General features: G+C 42.7%; 1 protein-coding gene and 1 long non-coding RNA gene across 6 annotated transcripts; one reads left to right on the top strand and one right to left on the bottom strand.

Moving 5' to 3' along the window:
- The first annotated feature begins 6 nt into the window (after positions 1–6).
- On the top strand, positions 7–18,829 carry LOC143384713 (uncharacterized). Of its 5 annotated transcripts, none has more exons than XR_013089415.1 (4): positions 237–781; positions 7,161–7,271; positions 8,575–8,734; positions 15,034–18,829. It is a non-coding gene; the product is annotated as an uncharacterized LOC143384713 (long non-coding RNA). The 5 variants fall into 5 exon arrangements; XR_013089416.1 differs by lacking the exon at positions 15,034–18,829 and adding an exon at positions 14,842–15,026; XR_013089418.1 differs by lacking the exons at positions 8,575–8,734; positions 15,034–18,829 and adding an exon at positions 7–106 and having other exon boundaries at positions 654–781; positions 7,161–8,561.
- On the bottom strand, positions 10,212–20,647 carry Mefv (MEFV innate immunity regulator, pyrin). The gene is made up of 10 exons (XM_076839777.1): positions 20,371–20,647; positions 17,663–18,289; positions 15,604–15,956; positions 15,077–15,172; positions 13,587–13,817; positions 13,135–13,157; positions 11,669–11,784; positions 11,472–11,504; positions 11,081–11,117; positions 10,212–10,922 (listed from the first exon to the last, which is right to left on the bottom strand). Exons 1-10 carry the CDS (start codon positions 20,645–20,647, stop codon positions 10,379–10,381), a joined length of 2,337 nt encoding a protein of 778 aa, XP_076695892.1. The 3' UTR covers positions 10,212–10,378.
- Between the last annotated feature and the right edge of the window lie 173 nt (positions 20,648–20,820).

The raw sequence follows: 20,820 nt of genomic DNA, 5'->3' as shown, positions 1-20,820 counted from the left end.
GAGCCCTCAGGGCGCGAGGCGGAGCCAGGCCGGCGAGAGCCGCTCTCTCCGCGGTTCCGCTCAGAAATCGGAAAGGAGGGGGCTAGCTCCGATCCACCATGACAGGGTACACCCCTCGCGTTTCAGCCAGCATGACTCCACGGCCTACTGGGAAACGTAGTTTTGCGCCACACAGCCAATGGGAGACCACGAGGAGGCGGTGTTTGGGGCGGGACAAGGCGGAGGTCCTACCGGAAGCCGGCTGTCTTCTGCACCGGAAGGTGTGGGCGGGGGCGCCGCAGCTTCCGGGCAGGCCGGGAACTGCGGAGGCGGTCCGACTGTGGCGGGTGTGGGTTGGCAGTGTCTGGGTGCTGTGCGGCCAGTAGAGCAGACCTGGACGTCCCTCCCCAAGCCCGGCTTGCCAACTTTTTCTTTTTTTTTTAAAAGAGAGATTTTTTTTAATATTTATTTTTTTCAGTGGACACAACATCTTTATTTTATTTTTTTAATGTGCGGAGGATCGAACCCAGCGCCCCGCGCTCATGCGCGTTACCGCTTGAGCCACATCCCCAGCCCCTGGCTTCCCAACTTTTACTCTGCATTTGGACCTGCACCTTTTGAGAAATCCTAGCCTCACCTTCTCAAGCCGTTTCCGTTTCCTTTCTCAATTTCAGCCTCCCATAGAGGTGGAATCGCAACTTTTCTTTGTGCATTTTTCCGTAATCATTTTATTCCCAGTGAGGCACCGGGCAGAGTCAGGACAACTTCCATGTCACACCAAGCCTTCAGCAGGATGATGAAGGTAAAAATAAAAACCAGTGCTTTTCTTAGCTAGCTATAGCTGACTCACTGTCGCCAAGGGCAAAAGTGTGACATCTGCAGTTGAGGGGAACGAGAAAGAATTGGCATGTGCTTCTACCCTTTTCAGTGTTTTATTCACTCAAAACTCAAATCACTCAATACAATTTTACTGTATAGTAATTATGATTTACATATATATATAGCTTTGTTTTATTTATTTATTTTTATGTGTTGCTTAGGATTAAACCCAGGGCCTCATATGTACTACAGGAGTGCTTTACCGCCGAGCCACGACCCCAGCCCTGTATAGGTTCTTTTTTTTGTTTTGTTTTGTTTTTTTGTATAGGTTCTTAATCAAGGAAATGATAGTCTTTAATGCTGGGCACTTCAATATACATGATCAATTAAAAGCAAACAATTCTAGTGCTAACTCTAAGCACTGCAAACACTTAATCATGACAGACTTGTTACAGACACTCCCTCTGCATGTTAAGATTAAGTGCTAGATTTAAAGTCTTAGGCCTTAAGTCCAACAGATGCACACTCACTCAGATCGCAGTGATCAGGTCAGGAACAGATGGAGGCTTCTGGTGTGGAATTGACTGCTGGATGAGGAGATGGTGGTAAGGAGAAATCGCCTTTCTCACTAGGGTCAAGAGGCTGCTGTAGAGTTTGAGTGCGGTGAGCAGGATGCAGAGGATCAGGCAAATGATGAGAAGAGTGGGGATGCCAGTCCAGGTCCTCTTCATGCTCTCTGGCATGTGGGCATATAGGTATCTGCTGGCTTGAATGTTTGTTCATTTGTTCCATTATTTATACTAAATTTTGGGGCTTCTGCATGCCCTTTTGGTTCCTAACAGCTGTTACCAGGTTTATTAGTGACATCTTACATCTTAGAGAGGACATATGGTTTGGTGGTTTCTGCCCTGATATTATCCTTCTGACTCTTATTAGGGTTAAGGCAAATGACATGTTTATATCGAGTGACTTCACTCTCTTACCAGAGTTGTGGAAAGTGCTTGTTTTATCAGGCTATGCCTGATGACATATCAGAGGGCTCTATGACTTTCCCGGTGAGACTGCAGGTTTATTTTAAAATGGAGTTGCTTAGGCTAAGGCCATCCTTACACTCACTCATGGCTTAAAATGTTATGAAGAAAAGGATGAAAACCACGTGGCACTAAATAAATTGTGAAAAATAAATAACCTGCTTTTCAGACATCAAAATTTATCAAACAATAACAAAACCTTTGATCAAAACAGTATGGTTTGAACTATGAGTAAACCAATGGAATAGCAGGAAAGACTTGCATGTGCAAAAATTGAATACACACACACACACACACACATGGGGTAGGTTAGCATTTTAACTTATTGGGAGATAAATGATGCTAGCAAAACTTGTCTATCCTGAGAATAAAAAAGACACCCCACCCCCATTGATATATTGCTAGAGATTAAAAAAAGCATTTCACTAAAGCTGGAGAGGCAGAGGTTAGTGTAGGAAAACAGGTTTATTCAAAGCTGGTATGTGAGGAAGATATAAAAACATTTTCTGTCTCAAATCTCTGTCTTCTGGGAGTGGGGGGAGTTCCTCAGTGTCTCAAGATTATCTTTATAAAGAGCGGAGGGGGTATAGTGGGACAAAAGGCATACACAGAGACATACCCACACATACATACACATATACATATATAACTGGGCTGTGCTAGTCAGAAATATGTCTCATTTTTAGTTTCCTTGGTATGCATTTGGAACAGGGGTTAGCTTCTCAAGTTTCTTTTTTTTTTTAGGTGTAGATGGACACAATAAAATGCCTTTATTTTTATGTGGTGCTGAGGATGGAACCCAGGTCTCGCCCGTGCTAGGCGAGTGCTCTACAGCTGAGCCACAATCCCAGCCCCTAGCTTCTCAGTTTCAAAAGCAGTTACCAGGAAGACGGAAAGCAAAAACATTAAGGGTTTTTAATTTCAAAGGGGTTCTGTTATACTACATATAAAAAATGAAATTCTAGGGCTGGGGATGTTGCTCAAGTGGTAGTGTGCTCGCCTAGCATGCGTGAGGCACTGGGTTCGATTCTCAGCATCACATAAAAATAAAGATATTGTGTCCACCTAAAACTAAAAAATAAATACTTAAAAAAATGAAATTCTATAAAAGAACACTGATGAGAACAGTAGAGTTCAATGTGAGGCAAACATAGAAACTAGAGTGTAAGTAAAATGTAAGCTTGTGCATATTTTTCTTTCCCCAGTGTATGGGAGTATCTTTATATGTGGGCTCTGAGGGAGATAGAAAAAGAGGCCCTCACTAGGTAGAGACCTCGAGTCTATGAGCATGATCAGCCATGCTTGTCTCTTGAGTTGGATGAACAAAACCTGAGCATATGCTTGTACCCAAATCAACTAGAAAAAAATTAAATGTCACCAAATTTAAAAACCTACACAATGTACCCATATCTGATTTATGGCTAAACTGTTTGACCAAGAATAAACATCATGAAACTCAAGTATCAAATGATTGACATGATATTTGATTGTCACAAAAGTTTGCCTGGGAACCTGCACCTTTCTTCTCAGGAAAATTATGTATGTAGTTAGCGAGCTCAACCTTGGGTGCATCACTTATCCTCTCTGAGAGGTGAAGGGCATCTGCAACCTGCCTTTGTGAGGTGTGTACCTTTGCTGTCCTTTAATAAATATTGGCTTATGCCTGCTTTTGATGAATTCTGAAATTCTTTTCAGTAATATAGGTCAAGAACCTACCTGGACTGAGTTCCCACTGCCTACTTAGAGAGATCTCCTTGAACATTAGTCCATTTTCTTCTATATATAGTACAAATAGAAGTGGTGCCTCCCCTTCCTCTGTTTCTTGTTCAGCACCACACATCCCAAACTTTGCCTGCCTTTGCACCGAGATGCATAGGAAACGGTGGCTGCTTTGTTTTTGGATTCTCAGTGTCCTAGCACACTGAGAATATAGTATAGTACCTCTCTGGCCCATCCCTGTTACTGCACTTGTGTTTTAATATCTTTGTCTGATTGTGAGTATATTGTTAAACAGTAAAAAACAAAACAAAACAAAAAAACTGCCAACAAAGTCAAACACCTTAATAGACTGCAAAATAATTGTAAAACAAAAGCCAAAGAGTTGGACTTTCCCAACAGGAAATGAGTCCCTGCCAACTGACAAAAGACAAAGGCAAATAACTATTCACAACCATTTAATTGAGGAGGAAAACTCAAGTTATTAACATTTGAAAAGATGCTTAACTACCAAATTGTCACCAGTCAAGAGTCTGAGCAAGTCTTTTGGAGCAGAGTAGAACTGAACTTCTCTTAATGGTCTTCATGGAAAGGAATTTCAGGACATGTCAGGTTTCAGTAACAGAGGAAGAGGTTATTGCAAAAGACACATTAGGGGGAGTGTGGGAATACTCAAGAGCCAAGCGGTGCCACATGTGGGTTGTGGTTTATGTTGTTTAAGGGAATTAATATAAATACAACCATTTAAAAGAAAGAAATGAAGCAGGGGTTGAATATGGATCAGTTCTCTGGAATTGGGAGGTCCCTTAGTAGAACCCTTCTCAGCTTTGTTAGCAGTTAAGGGGTGTGTGAATATACATGCTAATCCATCTTAATGAGCCCAAAATAAAAAAGGTCAGGAGATTCTAGTGTGCCTGTGAGAGAAACCAGCTGGACCTGCCTCAAGAGTGTGGACACCTTGTGGTTAGGTGGACTGTTGGTTTGCCCAGTCAGACGATGAAAGAATACTTGTGATTGAATCAGAAGCATCCTCTGTGTGAGCCTAGCTCATAAGCTGTCTGCCTGAATTGTTTCTCCACACCTATTTTCCTCTATTCCCTATCTCACTAGTAGTCAAGATTATCACTTTAAAAAGGGACTGCCATTTTCACCTGTCAAACAATGAAGAAGATGAAAAAATAGACACTCTGTTGGTTGTGAGATGTGAGAAGTCATCTTGTAGTATATGTTAAAACTAAAAGTACAGATACGTGCCCTATGACTCTGGCAATCTCATCTGTGAATCTAGTCTCAAGAAATTTCATGTAGAATTCTTGGTAGTGACAGAAACTGGAACAACATGCAAGTTCATCAGCAAGGATATAGTTGGATAAAGTGGAGTATTCATACCCCAGAAACTATAGCTATGAATAAGAATGGACCAGAACTTCATATAGACCTGGAGGAGTGGCACGGGACATTAAATGAGGGATACAATTGAAATTCCAGTGACTCGGGGCTGAGTCAGGAAGATCACAAGTTTGAGGCCAGCCTGGGCAATTTAGTGAGACCTTGTCTTAAAAAATAAAAGGGATGGGGGTATAATTCAGTGGTAAAGTGCCTCTAGGTTCAGTACCCCAAATAAAAGATATTAAATGAAAAACAGCAAGTTCAGAAATATGTATATAACACATATTTACATTTTTGGAACAAACAGAAAATACCCTGTGTATGTTTGTGTGGCAGGATACACATTGGACTATTATTAATATGGTTACTAGAGGGTAGAAATAGAGGGGAATAAACTTTTTAAAATTGTCTCATTTCATTTAATGACTATCAATTCAGTAACTAAAAATAAAAAAATCTGAAAATGAAAAAAAGATAAATAGAATGATAAATATTTTTAAATTCAATGGCATCCTGTTCTTAAAAACTGATCAGTAAAATAGATACCATCAATGGTTTTGAAATAGCACCAGATCTTAACCTTTTAACATGAAAAGATGCTCATTGTCATATACAATTAAAGAAATTAAAGTTAAAATAATAAATGGAAAAATATTTTTTTAAATAAAATGAATTATTTAATTTTTTTGGTAATCTTGTATTTTATTATTTTTAGTCACATTTCCTCATAAAAAATAACATTCAGGCTGGATGTGTTGGTGTACATCTGTAATTCCAGCAATTCAAAAGCTGAGGCAGGAGGATTGGAAGTTTGAGACCAGCCTCAGCAATTTAGAGAGGACATCTTCAAAAAGGAAAAAAGAAAAGGGCCAAATAGCAACAATAATAATATTCAGTGTTCTGAAAGCAAACTAATACAATTATTTAAGAGGAAAATATGGCCCTTTCTATTCTTAAAAGTAGCATGTCCATAATTTTTGTCAAATATTCAATTCTCAGAATTTATTTTAAAGAAACCTATAGGGGGCTGGGGTTGTGGTTCAGCGGTAGAGCCCTTGCCTAGCACATGCGAGGCCCTGAGTTTGATCCTTAGCACTCATAAAAATAAATAAATAAAATAAAGGTAGTGTGTCCAGCTACAACTAAAAAATAAATATTAAAAAAGAAGCCTATAGAGATGATAAAACCTTGTTTAAAATGTCAAAATGGTTAAATTATTATATGCTTAGTCTGTGGAATCAAATACAACCATTTAAAAGAAAGAAATTAAAAAAAAAGGCAAGTTACAAAACTGTGTAAAACATAATGTCATTTAAAAATAAAATGGGCTGAGGATATAGCTCAGTTGGTTGAGCGTTTGCCTCACATACACAAGGCCCTGGGTTCAATCCCCAGCACCAAAATAAAATTTAAAAATGCATTTTTTTTTAAACTGAAAGAATATACAGTAAGAATTAATAGTGGTCATTCCTAAAGGGTAGGATTAGAGGGGATTTTTTTCCCCCATTACTGGGGATTGAACCCAGAGGCTCACTACCACTGAGCTACATTCTCAGTCATTTTTATGTATTTATGTTTATTTTGAGACAGGGTCTCACTAAATTGCTTAGGACCACGATAAGTTGTTGAGGCTGGTCTTGAACTTGTGATCCTCTTGTCTCAGCCTCCCGAGTCACTGGGATTACAGGTGTGCACCACTGTGCCCAATTTAGAGTTTATTTTTTTTACTTTTTGTTTTATAAATCTGTAAGTTTCCAAATAACAAGCATTACTTTTGGGGGGCTGGGGTTGTGGCTCAGCGGTAGAACACTCGCCTAGGAAGTGTGAGGCCCTGGGTTTGATCCTCAGCACCACATAAAAATAAATAAAAGTATTGTGTCCAACTCCAACTAAAAAATTAAAATATTTTTTTAAATTATTACTTTTGTCATTGGAAAACTCCAGATATCTGAAGGTGAGTTAAGAAATTAATATTTAATCATCTAGCAATAAAAGTGAAGAAAGGAAATTCTATTTAAAATATATTAAATGCAAATCAGAAACACAATAATACCACTTCACACATACTGGAATGATTGTGATTTTAAAAAGACAACAGAATTATAGCAGAACACCTGGACGCTGTTTAGCTGCCAGGGAGCCTGGGCGGGCGGGGGAGTTGCCGCCCCTGGATTTCTTGAATATATCTTGAGATTTATTCTTTGTGATTTTTTTATTCCGCCCCAGCTGATGTTTGAGCCAGCACGTTACGGAGGAAGCAGGCGAAGCCTCCACATTTCCAATCCGACCCGAAGTGGACTCGCCCTGCTGCGAGAAGGCACACCTGGGCTCACACAGGTGGAGCGTCACCCCTGTGCGTCAGGTCGCTGCTCTCTGTGCATGGCCCCTGACAGTTCTAGCAGGCAATCCTGTCAGCTCCCAGAAACGTTCCAGATCTGGCAGTGAGGTCAGGAAGCGGAGATCCTTCTGATTTCTAGAATCTGTGTGCAGAGCGCTCTCCTACCACTGTTCTGAATGACAAAAGCCGTCATTCAGAAAGGTGTCATCAGGAGCCGCTCACTTATTAGGGGACTGAAGGGAGATCTGGAGAAGTTCCAGAACTCGGAGACCAGTGCTCCCCTGGCCTCCCTAGAGAAGATGGCAAGCAACAAAAACCGAACCAGCTTCTGCTTCACTGGCTTTGGGAAGGACAGCAAAGACGCTGTCACAAGTTAAAGCAGCTGTGTACTAGAGACATAGGGTTCCTTTTCAGAATGCGACCTATGGTGGCCTCCTACCCCTTGTTCTGTCTCCCTACCTTTTGGTCCCCGAGGATTATGAACTACAATATTATGAAGACGTACTTTTGGGCCTTGTTCAACTTCTAGAGTTCTAAGAAGTCTTATTTATTAGTGATATAACATTGCTTTGAGAACAGAATGCAAGCATTAACTTTGGTCCTTTGTATTTTGAACTAAATACTAATTGACAAGAGTGCTATAAACTTGCTGTAACATTTATAGCAATTGCAAGTTTCCCTGCTAGATGGTCTTAATCTGGCATTAACCTATTTTATGTATCTAGTTTACTATGAACCTGCCATGCCTGTGATGCATTAGGTCTTTTCAAAAGTCTGTATATAAATGTACATTTTGATCCTGCTGCAAAATTTTATCAGCAAACACATTGTCCAATCTTTTAAAACAAATTTAAGGAAAGAACTGGAAGTACAGACTGAACAGTCTGGTTCTTCAAAAGGTTTGGGTTTTGTTTTGATTTATTTTTTATTCTAAAATTTAACCTCCTTTTTTTTGGTTTGTAGATTTAATCATTTCCATTTTGAACTGCTCTTTGTATTGTGCTTTTTACTTGAGTCTCTTCAGTGTTAATACAAGTTTCTGTAATATAATAGCATGCAGAATTCTTTTTTTTTTTAAAGAGGGGGGAGGGGGGAATTTTTAATATTTATTTTTTAGTTTTCGGCAGACACAACATCTTTGTTTGTATGTGGTGCTGAGGATCGAACCCAGGCTGCACACATGCCAGGCGAGCGCGCTACCGCTTGAGCCACATCCCCAGCCCTCATGCAGAATTCTTTATGGAAAAAAAATGGAGTGTTGTTTTGGTAGTTGAAACTGAGACATAACATTTTGTCTTGTAGGTATATTCACCATAGAAAAATGTGTGCTGAAATTTCACAGTGCTGCCAAGTATGGCATCTGAACAACCTTCAGTGGAGAAAATGATGATGCTCTTTATATACAATAAGAAATATCACTTTCATTAGAAGAGCAAATGCTGATTCTTGATCAAGAGAGCAGGTATAGTGTTTGTTTATTTTGTATCAGGTATGGAAAAAAAATTGGACCACTACATGCACTTTCCTGGAAAGTTGAAAAGAAAGAGGGACCAATTTTCTTTAACATTTAATAATTACTAACAGCAGAGACACTGTAATTTTACTCAAATAATCAAATACATTTTTTTTTGCAACAGAAAAAAAGACAACAATGTTTATAATGGGGTCTGTTTTATTTCACAGCCTGTAGATGATGTATGTTGCATCATATGTATGTTACATACATGGCAGGGATGTAAAATGGTCCAGAGGTTTGGAAAACACTTTGGCAGAACAAGCAGTTTCATCTGTCAATATCAATATAAATTCAAGAGAAATGAACACATGTGTCCACACAAAAATGTAAACAAATACTTGCATAATTTATATCATAGCTGAAGAGTGGGAATGACCCAAATGTGGTATATACATATAATGGATTTTAATTTGTCAATAAAGAGGAATAAAGCACTGATACATGTTACAAAAGGATGGATGTTGAAAATGCTATCCTAAGTGAAAGAAACCAGTCACAAATTATGTCAATCATGGGGAACAGCATAGTGCTCGTGAGCTGTGTGGGCACGTGGATTCCATAGGTGGAATAAACTCCACTCAGAAAGCAGAGGGTGTGCTTGCAGGCTGGGGTCCTAATGATGGAGAACCTGTGGGTCCAGTCTAGACTGTAAGGGTGAAGATAGAGGAGTTGAGATAAGAGGAGTTTGAAGTTTGATCTTCATTTGAGTTTTTCTTCTTTTAAAACTATTTATTTAAACAAATTTTTAAAAAGAAAAAATATTTATTTATTTTAAGACAAGGTCAAATTGTTAGCAGCCAGGCCTCGAACTCCTGGGCTCAAGTGATCCTCCTGCCTTAGTTTTCTAAAAGCTGGTTCTACAAGTGTGAGCCACCATTTTTCTTATTAATCCTTTTTCTTTACATCTCTCTAAATGGGGGGTGAGTTGGGGACATATGTAACCAGAACATCTACTATTACATAAGCTCACAGATTTTCTGTTAGAAACCAGTCAGAATAATTTAGCACTTGGAATATGTATTAAGTGTTTTTCTACTATAACAGCATCATCTCTTTTATGGTATGCAGTAGGTGAATGGGACCCCACTGTGATCATCTGAGTATCAGATGCAATTATGATCTAATTAATTTATTAGGTCCACTCAATACTCTTAAGAATCATACATAGTTCATTAACCCAGGTACACATGTACTTTTGTAACCATCCAGTCTGCTTGGTTTTCTATATTCTCAAGACAGGGGAAGACTGAAAGAGGGACATATCCTTGTCATGAGGAGGAAAAGGAGAGAAGAATATTAGAGTGCAAATTCATCCAAGGACTTAACATACAATGGCTATGTACTTTCTTCTCTGATATCCTCTGTACATCATTGGTACTTTGATATCTTCATCCTTGATTTGCCAGTATTTGCATTCCTAGTTTAGTTCTGCTGTGATTTGGCAAGCAACTTGGACAAAAGGACTGTTTTTTAAAATTCATTACATTCCCTGCAGTAACTGGCACCCAGTGGGTATATCATTAGTGACTATTGAGTGCATGAGTGCAAGACACAGGCCAAGAGCTGGAATTGAAATGCAGTGTTGGGCAGTCAGTGGGGCCCCTGGCCACTCACTGGGCAGATAGTCAGAGGACCCATGTTCTTCCCTCCATCATGTTTCCCAGGGCAGAAGATAGGTTGAAGGGGTCCAGAGGAAGAGAAACCAGTAAATATGTAGATGTGTGATCTAGCTGTTACATTATAAAAAGAAATATCTCCCTTCTTCCAGTCCAGGAAGATGCCCACACGCCTGGGGGTCTTTCTCAGTTGCAGACGGGTTGGAGGACAGGTAGAGGCCAGGTACTCATTTTGCTTCATCATCACTACCCAGTAGCCATTCTCTGGTGACAGAGTCATGCTTCCCTTCCTGCACACGGATGCCTCACACACTCCCAGGATCCATGCTGTCTTATCTCCAACCTCCACCTCCCAGTAATGGCAGCCAGAGAAGAAACTGGGAGAACCCAGGGTGATGCAGTTATCGAATCTTTCTGGGCTGTCAGATTGCCGCTCATCTTTGTTTCCAAGTTTCACACTTTTCATGTCATCAGAGAAGACAAGGTTGGGGTGGGCAGTGGCTGGATCCAGGATTACACTAGCTGTGGAGAGAATACTAAGCTGGGGGTGTGTGGGCAACATCCCCTCAGGTTCTCCACAACTCCAGGAAACAGGGACAGGGCTGCTTTTCTAGATTGTAGTGGAGGACAGACAGGGACTCAGCAGGCCAAGGCCACTGGCTTTGACTTTGGACACTTACCAGCATGTGCCTGAGCAGCCATCAGTTCTGTAACTACAGAGGAGAAAGAGGAGAAAGCGTCCTGAGTCTCCCCCATTCAGAGGGCCTGAATTACACTGTTTCCACAGGAAAGACAAGTATCCCCTTGCTCCAAACTCTGAATCCTCTTCTTGGGTGTAACCCGAGGCCTCCCAGACACCCATACCCACCTGTTAGACTGGTCTGGTGAGCTAATTTGACAATGAGGCAGGTACAAAGGACTGTGCAGAGCTGTGAGGCCTACCACAACTTTTCTCCCACCTTTGTTTCAGGTGTTTTTCTCTCTTCTAAACAATGCCCCTAAGCTGGCAGCATAAGAAACTATCACAATAATCCCTGGTCAGCACACACTTCCACCACCACACTCACCATTGAACATTTCCATTTCTGATCGCAGTGTTTCTAAAAAGGGGGAATGGGAGTAGAGAAAGGTTTCAGTTAGGTCTGCTGTCTAGGAACAGATGAGGAGAAATTGAAGGCAGAGTCAGAAAGGCCTTGGGAAATGGAGAAGAGAGGATCCTGGGAAGGAAGTGGAGCCCCTTTCATCTTCCTCCAAGCCCACCTACCTGTGAAGTACCGTGTGCTCCTCTTCATAAACTCTGCTTTCTGATAAAGCAGTTGTATCTTTTCTTTCACTTCTGGAGGAGCAGCCCATGGCTCAGGGACAGTCATCATCTTGGCCCTAGAGACAAGAGATTGTTGGGCAGAGAGGACTGAAGCAAGGGGGTGCCCTTGGTCCCCATGAGCTGGAAGTGAGGTGTAATCTTCATGGGGCATACGCAGCCCAATCTGTGCTATGCAGAGTCTTCCTTGGACTTAGATTTCTGATACTGGTCCTCAGTTTTGGCTGCAAATTGACATCTACTGGAAAGTTTAAGAACCACTGATATCAAAATCACAAGTGTAAATAGAGGCCTTAAAGTGGTATTGATATTACCAGAATTCAGACTGCTAAGTCAAATTAATTATATTTCTATATGTTTTGTATTGAAATAGAAATAATAGATAAAAACCCAACTATAATGTAATACCATCTCATAGCTATTAGGATGGCTGTTATAGAAACATCAACAATTTCAAATAACAAGTATTGGCGAGAATGTGGAGAAATTTTAAATAGGATGACCACCAACTGACAAGTGGGTAAACAGGGTGTGATACCCACATATAATGGTGTATTATTCTGACATTAAAAGGGATAAAATTCTGACAAATGCCACAATATGGATTGACCTGGAAGGCCCTATGTCAAGGGGGAGAAGCCAAACACCAAAGGTCAAAAACCATATGATCCCATTCACATGAGATTTCTAGAGTAGTCAAATTTATAAAGACAGAAAGCAGAATGGTAGTTGTCCAGGGCTTAAGGAGGAGAGTGAGGAGTTAGTGTTTAATGGCATGGCATTTTTGTGTGGGGAGGTGAAAAAATTGTGGAGATAGATGGTGTGCTGTGTGTGCAAATGCAAATGCACTTAATGCCACTGAACTGTACACTTAGAAGCGGTTAAGATGGTAAATTTTATGTACCACAAAAGATTTTTTAAAACCCTTCTAATGCCTTGGTCCCACTCTCAGACACCTGGATCTAAGTGGTGTGGCTGTGGATACCAGGATCTCATAAAGCTCCCAGGCTGGCTCCAAAATGCAGCCTCCTCCTTGTTCCTCTCCCCTTCCCTGCCTGATGGGCTTTGCCCACCTCTAAAGTGGCTCCTCAGAGACTCTTGGAAAGTGCTTCCCTCCTTGAGGTCATAGGTGGCTCTGCAGGGGCACTTTATGTAAGGTGGATTTCATGGGACACAGTTCATCCGGGAGTTTTCTTAGGAAGCCACCATCTTGGTTCATCAGGACTAGGCTCAATTAATCTCCTCAGTCTTCCATTCCATTCCTTCCCTCCTGTCCAGGCTCTGGTAGCCCCTGTGCAAATCCAGGAAGGCCCCAGGAATCTGCAGGCTTCCCAGGTCCCACCTAGAGTTGTCTTGCCCAAATGCTTCCTGCAAGATACCCCAGGGGACACCACAGAACCTGTCTGTACCTGTGCAAGGTGACTCCGATGTCCTAGGAGAGAAAAGAGGGAAGCTCTCCATTACCAGTCTCCTAGAGGCTGTGCTGACTCTTAGCCTCTGTTTCTGGACTCCTAGATTTTAAGCTGCTCCCTATCCTTACCAGACTCTCAGCTCCGGAGTATCAGTAAGCTGGAATATTTCTCCTCAGTCATAATTCTAATCACTTGGTGGCAGCCCCACTGCAATGCAGTGGAATTGCACTTCAGCCTTTCTCATCTCTTCTGGGCAATACCAGGATTACCCTGGGCTCCTGAGAGACCTTGACAGAGGGGAGCCCATGGCATCATGGGTCACCAAGACGATGTCCCACCCAGGCCTCAAGGGCCTTACTCCCTGGCTTGGGCAGAGCAGATGGGATTGATGGGAGCCTGCATTCCTATTGGACACTGGACAGGGGAAGGCCAGGCCCAGATGCACTCACTTGCATGATCTCCCATTCTGACTGGCTTTGCTTGGCTTCTAACTCCCCAATCAGCTCATCGAGGCAGGAGATGTGCTGGGACACCCGAGTGCCAAAGGTCTCTCTGACCTGGCCAATGGTCTGGCCCAGCTCCTCCGTCCAGGTCACAAATAGCTGCTCCTGCCGCTCCAGAAACTGGCACAGCTGCTTCATTTGGCACCGGATCCTCTGCTTCTGGGTTTCAGTTTGTTTCTGGGGAACAGAGAAGAGGGAGGTATAGAAATCTATATTATGGGTGAACATGTGTATCCAGAGAGTCCCTAGAAGCCCACCTTGGGGACCAGAGCAGGAACCTTTCAGAACCTTCTAGAACATTATAGGTTCAATTGTTTCCCCCTCTAAATTTATATATTGAAGTCCTAACCCCAAAGTACTAAAGAATGATTTTATTTGTAGGTAGGGTCCTTGCAGATGTACTTAATTAAAATGTAATCATATGGACTAGGGTGGGCCCCAATCCAGTATGATTGTGTCCTTATAAAATGGGAACACTCAGACACAGACACACACATAGATAGAACACCAGGTGGGAAGATGGCCATGTACAAGCTGAGGAGGGAGGGAACCAATGTTCCCAACCAACCTTCATTCCAGACTTCTGACCTCTACAACTGCATGAGGGAATAAATACCTGTGTATAGTGGCCATGGGAAACTAGGACACCACAGCCTTGAAAGCCAGCACAAAAATGGCACAGGCTGTGGGGTCATAAATGGTCAAGGCACTGACCCCCATACCATGTTCCAGGGTGGGGGCCTCTCCCCTCCTCCAAAGTGCTGGAGCATAGGCAGTCTCAACAGTGGTTCTGTTTGGATGTAGGTGAATTTGGCTTCCATGACTGTTGCACAGGGTCCGTGGAGACAGCCCCTCTCTGTCGAGGTAGTTTACCCTTCTAGGGACAAACTTTCCCTTGAATACCATTACCTTCCTGCCCCCGAGGAGTGCCCATCCTTTTACATTTATTTTTATGTGTTTTTTAGTTGTAGATGGACACAATACCTTTATTTTATTTACTTATTTTTTTAAAAGTATTTTTTTTCAGTTGTAGGAGGACACAATACCTTTATTTTATTTGTTTATATGTGGTGCTGAGGATCAAACTCAGGGCCTCTCACGTACTAGGCGAGCACCCTACCACTGAGCCACAACCTCAGCCCAGGACTGCCCCCCCTTTTTTTTTAAACTTTTTAAAAATTTTTTAATATTTATTTTTCAGTTTTTGGCAGACACAACATCTTTCTTTGTATGTGGTGCTGAGGATCGAACCCAGGCTGCACGCATGCCAGGCGAGCACACTACCGCTTGAGCCATATCCCCAGCCCAGGACTGCCCACTTTTGCTGCCCTGTGAACCAGAACAGAATCTTGGGGACCCCTGCTCACTCCTTGTCCCCTACCTCCTTCTGCAGACATGAAGAGGCAAGGGCTGACCATAGGATGCACCTGGCTTACCAGGAGGCTGTCTGTCTTCTTATTCCCCTGGGATCTCTGCTCCTCTCCAGATTTCCTCAGCTCCTTCAGATGCTCCAGCTGCTTCTGAATTTTCTCCTGGAGAAAGAGTACTTCTTGAGATACTTACACTTGGCTCCCGTCATCCTTAGCTGGTGCCAACTCTAGCAGGGTGCCAACTTTGCTTCCAGGGGCAAAGCTAAGGGTGCTGCAATCAAGAACATGAAGAAGGGTGCTCAGGAAAGTGGAAGACTGAACCTGTTGCCAAGGAAAACAGAGCCAAGAGGTGGTGACAGAGAGTCCCAGTGACTCCCTGAGAAAGCCCCTGGATCCAGTCACACCTGAATCCCAAAAGATCCCCTTGGACTTCCCAGCAATATAAACAGGCTGATTCCTTCTTTGCTGTCCTGATTTGTATATTTTTTGCCGCACACATCCCAAGAGTACTGGCTTATGCACCCATATCCCTGAGTGGTTAGGAAAATGAAGCAAGGCCCAAGATGTCCAAGTTCCAGGTACAAAGCACCTACCCTGTATTCCAAGGCAGCCTCCTCAATGGGGCGTACCCGGTGACCTTGGTGCTCCTGACTCAGCCTGCAGATGAGGCAGATGGGCTCCCTGTGATCCTCACAGAAGAGCAGCTGCACCTGCTTCATGTGGCGCTGGCACTGTGGCAGGGGCTCAGGGCTCAGGCCTCCAGAGCTGTTCTTGTTGAGTGAGGCCTGGCACTGCTGGCAGCTAAGCAAGTGACTTCTAGGGGTCTTAGGCTCCCCTGAAGCAACTGGACAGCTGCAGGAATCCAGCACACAGGTACCAGCAAGCAGATCTCCTTTTGGTGTGTGGCAAAGGGGAAATGCAGCCTTGTCCTGTGGCCTCCCTGGGGACATGGCAATGGAAAAATCTCCTGAGTGGTCAATCCAAGTTTATGAGAGAGTGAACCTGTGCCGAGGATGCCTGAATTCTCAGATCTGACCACTTCCTTGCACATCTTGCCCTGCCTTCCATTCAGTGAGGCAACCAACAGACCCCTGGAACTGAGAACAAGGGCTAGGCCTTAGGTTCTTTCTGGTTCTTGGGATTCTTGGGCATTCATTCTAAGAAAGCCCCACATCCATTTGCTACAGATTTTTCTGCACAGATATGGGTCTAGTGGGTGAAACAAGAGAGAGCAAGAAATCCTGGACAGTATTTGCTTTGCTACTTGAAACCTCTCCAGCTGCCTGTAACTTGTGGGGGATGTGGTGCCTTTCTTGTGGACAGACTCCACATCTGCTGCAGAGTGCCTGGAGGCTGGAATGTGTTATGTGAAAGAGCAAACAGATCACTGCTCACACTCAAGTTCAAGAAGCACTAAATGAAAGCAAAGAAGGGGACTTTTTAAGGCTTTGGGGCATATATTTCACCATGAAGAATAAGTTATGAGTAGCTCTGAGACAGTTGCAGTAACTCCATAAAAGCAGAAATGACAGGAGACACAAGAAGAAATAGGAACATATGCAATACATAAGTCTATCTCTCCCCCTACTCATTGTCCCAGGAATTCACATCACATCTGTAAACAAGACTTCTAGTGACCCTCAGGAAACACATCCCCTCCTCCCTTGTGATAGAATTGATGACTTCCTCCAACCCAAATAACCCCAGATTCTTAGCCTCCCTTGCAGTCAGGAGTGATGATCTGAACATATTCTAGCCAAAGGGATGAAAAGGAGGTGTCCTGAGCAACCTCTAGAGATTTCTAGAAACCTTCCCTAAGTGATGCTATTCTCCTGGGCCCTTCTATCCTGCTACTTGGAATGAGGATGTCACCATCTGAAACCATGAATTTCAGAGCAAAGTTGGCAAAGTTTGGGGGTCTGGCTCATGTATCTGTCACAGACAAATGTATGTTACTGTGTGTCATTTGTGTGAAAGAAGAACAAAGTTTGTGTTGCTTAAGCTACCATGATTTGGGGTTTTCTGTTTCTCATGAATAAACATAATCCTGATGACTAACTCCTCAGAAAGAGAGACCTATGGTTTTGGTCAACTGCTCTCCTCCTTGCCCAGTGAAAGATAAATGGTAGAATCCAGCCACATCACAAACAGCCCTGGGTATTTGTGGGAAGGGAATATTTTTATCCAATTTTCTCTGGATCCTCAATCTGGGGCCCATGAAGCCTGTACATGCTAAAGAAGAATTTGTGAGGGTCCAAGAACAAGTTGAAATTTGATGCAACATTTTGTGATGATGTGTGCATATACATGTGCATTTTCAGGGTTTATGAACTGCAAAGATACCCCAGAAGGTATCCATGAATCCTCTAGTGATATCACTGTAGGAGGAATAAAAAGAAATTCAGGAGGAATACCTTTATAGGCCACCATTCCTAAGGATGTCAGGTCTTCCCAGGGATCCCTTTTTACCTAAAGACGAAGGTACTTCTGGATTTGAGGACTCATGGAACACATGGTCTTTCATCTTCTCCAGGGTCTCATGGGTCGCTGGACCTCCAACTCCACGCTCCTCCCAAGGTGATATGGATTTCTCCTCTCCGGCCAATAATTCATTGCATAGTGTGTTCATGACTGTTTTCCCTTCTAGGACCCTGGAATGCTCTGGGTTTGTGGAGCCCTTCTCCAGAGCCATAGTAGCCTCTCCATCCAGAATGACTCTTCCCCTGGGGCTGGCTGCTGAATCTGGTTTTGCATTTTTCATTTTCTCAAGAGAAGTCAGAATAGTTTCTGCATTTGAGGATTCTCTGTTTTCTGAAGGAATGATAAATTCAAAACTTCTGGGTCGCGGCTTCACTGAATGTAAATATACTTCAGATTTCTTGGATTCTTTCCTTCCTGGAGCCCCGCTGGATAACCCCTGGAGTCTTCCTGCAGAGCTGGCATTCCTGCGGAGCTGGGCACTCTTCCTAATCTCCTTTTCCCCTGGCAGCTGGGCAAGGGCCAGGCTTCTTTTGGAGGGCAGCCCTGTGCTCCTGGCCAGAGGTTTTCCCTGCACGTCCAGGATCTCAGGGCCCTTCTGATCCCTCCGTTTGCTCTGAGACTTCTTCTGGGGCCCCCTCCCTGCCTCATGCTGGCTGGACGGCAGGCTGGCTGCCCCCCCACCACTTTGCTGCTGCCCATCACCTTCTGGGCCATCTGGTTCCTTCTGGCTCTTGAGCTTATTTTCTCCAGGAGAAGACCCTGTGGATGTGTCAGTGCCACTGTCTTGTGCTGGATATTCTGCAAAGACAAACCAGATGCAAGAATGAAGTTGTCCCACCTTGAGGGCCAAGGGTTAGTGGGTGGAAGAGAGAGAGGGGATCCCATTCAGCATCACAGAAGGCAAAGTGTTGAACATGCTGGACAGCAGTAGTCCAGTACCACTAGTAAGGACACTCACACGATCTGCTGTGTTTTTCTCAATACTACTTTTCAAACTTTTTAAGCAGAAGAATTTATTTCAACTAAAATCTTACATAAAACTCCAAAAACACAGAGAAATAAAAAACTATGGTTTATTGGTATAAGATTGTGTTACTATAGATGTACAATATTCACTTTATGAAATCAATTAATAAAAAAGAATTAAGGTATTTGGCACAAAAATTTGAAATCAGAACTTATAAGAGAGCCTGTATTTTTCTTTTGTTGCATAAATTAAAGAAAATCCTAATTCACACAGATAAGTATAAATGGTGATTTTAAAAAGAGTTTGCCTAGAAATTTCAGGATACTGTTAACTGTTTATAAATGATGAGAAAGCCTTACTTACAAGGTCTACATAAGGAAATAAAGATAATATGAACTCAGCACCTTACTTTTGGCTTGAAGAAGATTTTATCAAAATTAAAGTTTCTTGGGGGCTGGGGGTAGAGCAAGTTCTTAGGAGCCATAAGGCCTGGGTTTGATCACCAGCACCACACACATGCACAAACACAAATTTAAGTTCTTTATAACAGTTTGCTGTGGCTTTCTTGAAACATTTAAGTTTCTAAAACTGGCTCATGAACAGGTAAGAAACCACAAAGATGCTAATACTCAGATTTTAGAACATGAAAAAGTAATTTAAAAATTCTACTGATTAAATTCTACCAGATCATATTATAGTTTAAGTTGTATTACTCTTTCAAAGATTAGAGAAATTTTATGTCATTTAAACTGTCTTCCTCATAGAAATACCTGGAAGGGATTTCTGATGTAGTCTTGAAGTTTAGAAATAGAGGAAAAATTCAAACACCAAAAAGTATTTCTTTAAACCAATCATGTATTAGGCCTTCTCCTATCACAAAAAGTCTTTAAATGTAGAAATCAAATAGGCCATATTATTAGATCATAATAAAATCAGAAAGTTACTATAAAAGAATAGCAGGAAAGAGAAGAAAGCAAGAGAGAAAAGGAAAAAAGGAAGAAGTAAGGAGAGATGGAGATGAATTCCTCTTGAGAATTTTTTTTAAAACCCTGTGTTAAAAAAGGGAATTAGCAGGGGCTGGGGATGTGGCTCAAGTAGTAGCGCGCTCGCCTGGCATGCGTGCAGCCCGGGTTCGATCCTCAGCACCACATACAAACAAAGATGTTGTGTCTGCCGAAAACTGAAAAATAAATATTAAAAAAATATTCTCTCTCTCTTTCTCTCTCTCTCTCTCTCTCTCTCTCTCTCTCTCTCTCTCTCTCTCTCTCTCTTTAAAAAAAAAAAAGGGGAATTAGCTGGGTGCTGTGGTGCATACCTGTAATTCCAGCTTGGAAAACTGAGGCAGGAGGATTGTGAGTTCAAAGCCAGCCTCAGAAACTTAGTGAGGCCCTAAAAAACTCAGTGAGACCTTGTCTGTAAGTAAAATACAAAAAAGTGCTGGGGATGTGGTTCAGTGGTTAAGCAGCTCTGGGTCCAATCACTGGTATAAAAAAAATAGAAATTAGGAACTGAAATTAGGTGGATAGCAATGAGACTATTATGCATGAACCTTATTGGCATGATTGGTTTGCATGCCCTTCCTGCTATCCCAAAGATACCTGTCTGCACATGAGTGCTAACTGCAAATGGATTGAAGAGTTCTCCAAGAACAGGTACTCCAATGCTCTTTCTCCTGATTCTGACCTAGTCAGAATCTCAATCTTTTTTTAGAGCCATTAATAATCTGAGGGCACTTTACCAACCCAGCTACAGAGGCCAGAGAGGGACAGGATATGATTGACCCAAGTTGCCTAGGCTGCGGTAGATCAGGGTCTAGTCTCAGGCCAGAGAACTTTGGTCTGAAGGCAGCTTCCCTGCTCCTGCCAGCAGCCAGCAATCAGCACTGAGCCAGGATGGGGCCTGGATCACTTACCCTGGCCAGTGGCCTTGTGCAGCTCTTCTGCCAGGAGGCGCTGGTTGATGGCACGCAGGACCTTCAGGGTCAGTTGTACAGCGTGTTTCTCCCCGTAATGGATGATCAATAGGTTGGCCAGCTTCACTGGCCTGGCCATCTGAAGATGGCCCCGGGGGATCCGGGAGTGCTCCTTCTCCAAGTTGGTATTCTGCAGCTTGAACTTGAACTTCTCAAAGTCATAGGGCACCAGTTCCTCCAGGGTGTTCAGCAGATGGTCACTAAGGGTCTTGTCCATGGCGCTGATCAGAAGAGACTGGAGCCAGCTGTCTGGTTTTTGGTAGTAGAAGCAGCCCCCTGACCTGGAACCTGAGGATGAGGAAGTAGCAGCTTGTGAAATAACCGAAAGGCACAGGAAATGCTTGGTGTTTTCGAGGGAACTGAGATTCAGGATGAGGGTGTGGCCAGTGT

This window comes from Callospermophilus lateralis, chromosome 19 (genome assembly GCF_048772815.1).
Source record: "Callospermophilus lateralis isolate mCalLat2 chromosome 19, mCalLat2.hap1, whole genome shotgun sequence".
Taxonomy (NCBI): domain Eukaryota; kingdom Metazoa; phylum Chordata; class Mammalia; order Rodentia; family Sciuridae; genus Callospermophilus; species Callospermophilus lateralis.
Note: the sequence above shows the minus strand (reverse complement) of the source record. Positions and strands in the feature narration are given on the sequence as shown.

Coding starts and splice junctions, on each gene's coding strand:
- Mefv (XM_076839777.1), bottom strand. CDS start 20,647: ATGGACAAGACCCTTAGTGACCATCTGCTGAACACCCTGGAGGAACTG. Junction 13,818..15,076: donor AGAAGACAGACAGCCTCCTG/GTAAGCCAGGTG, acceptor TCTGTTCCCCAG/AAACAAACTGAAACCCAGAA. Junction 10,923..11,080: donor GCTCAGGCACATGCTGGTAA/GTGTCCAAAGTC, acceptor CTCCACAGCTAG/TGTAATCCTGGATCCAGCCA.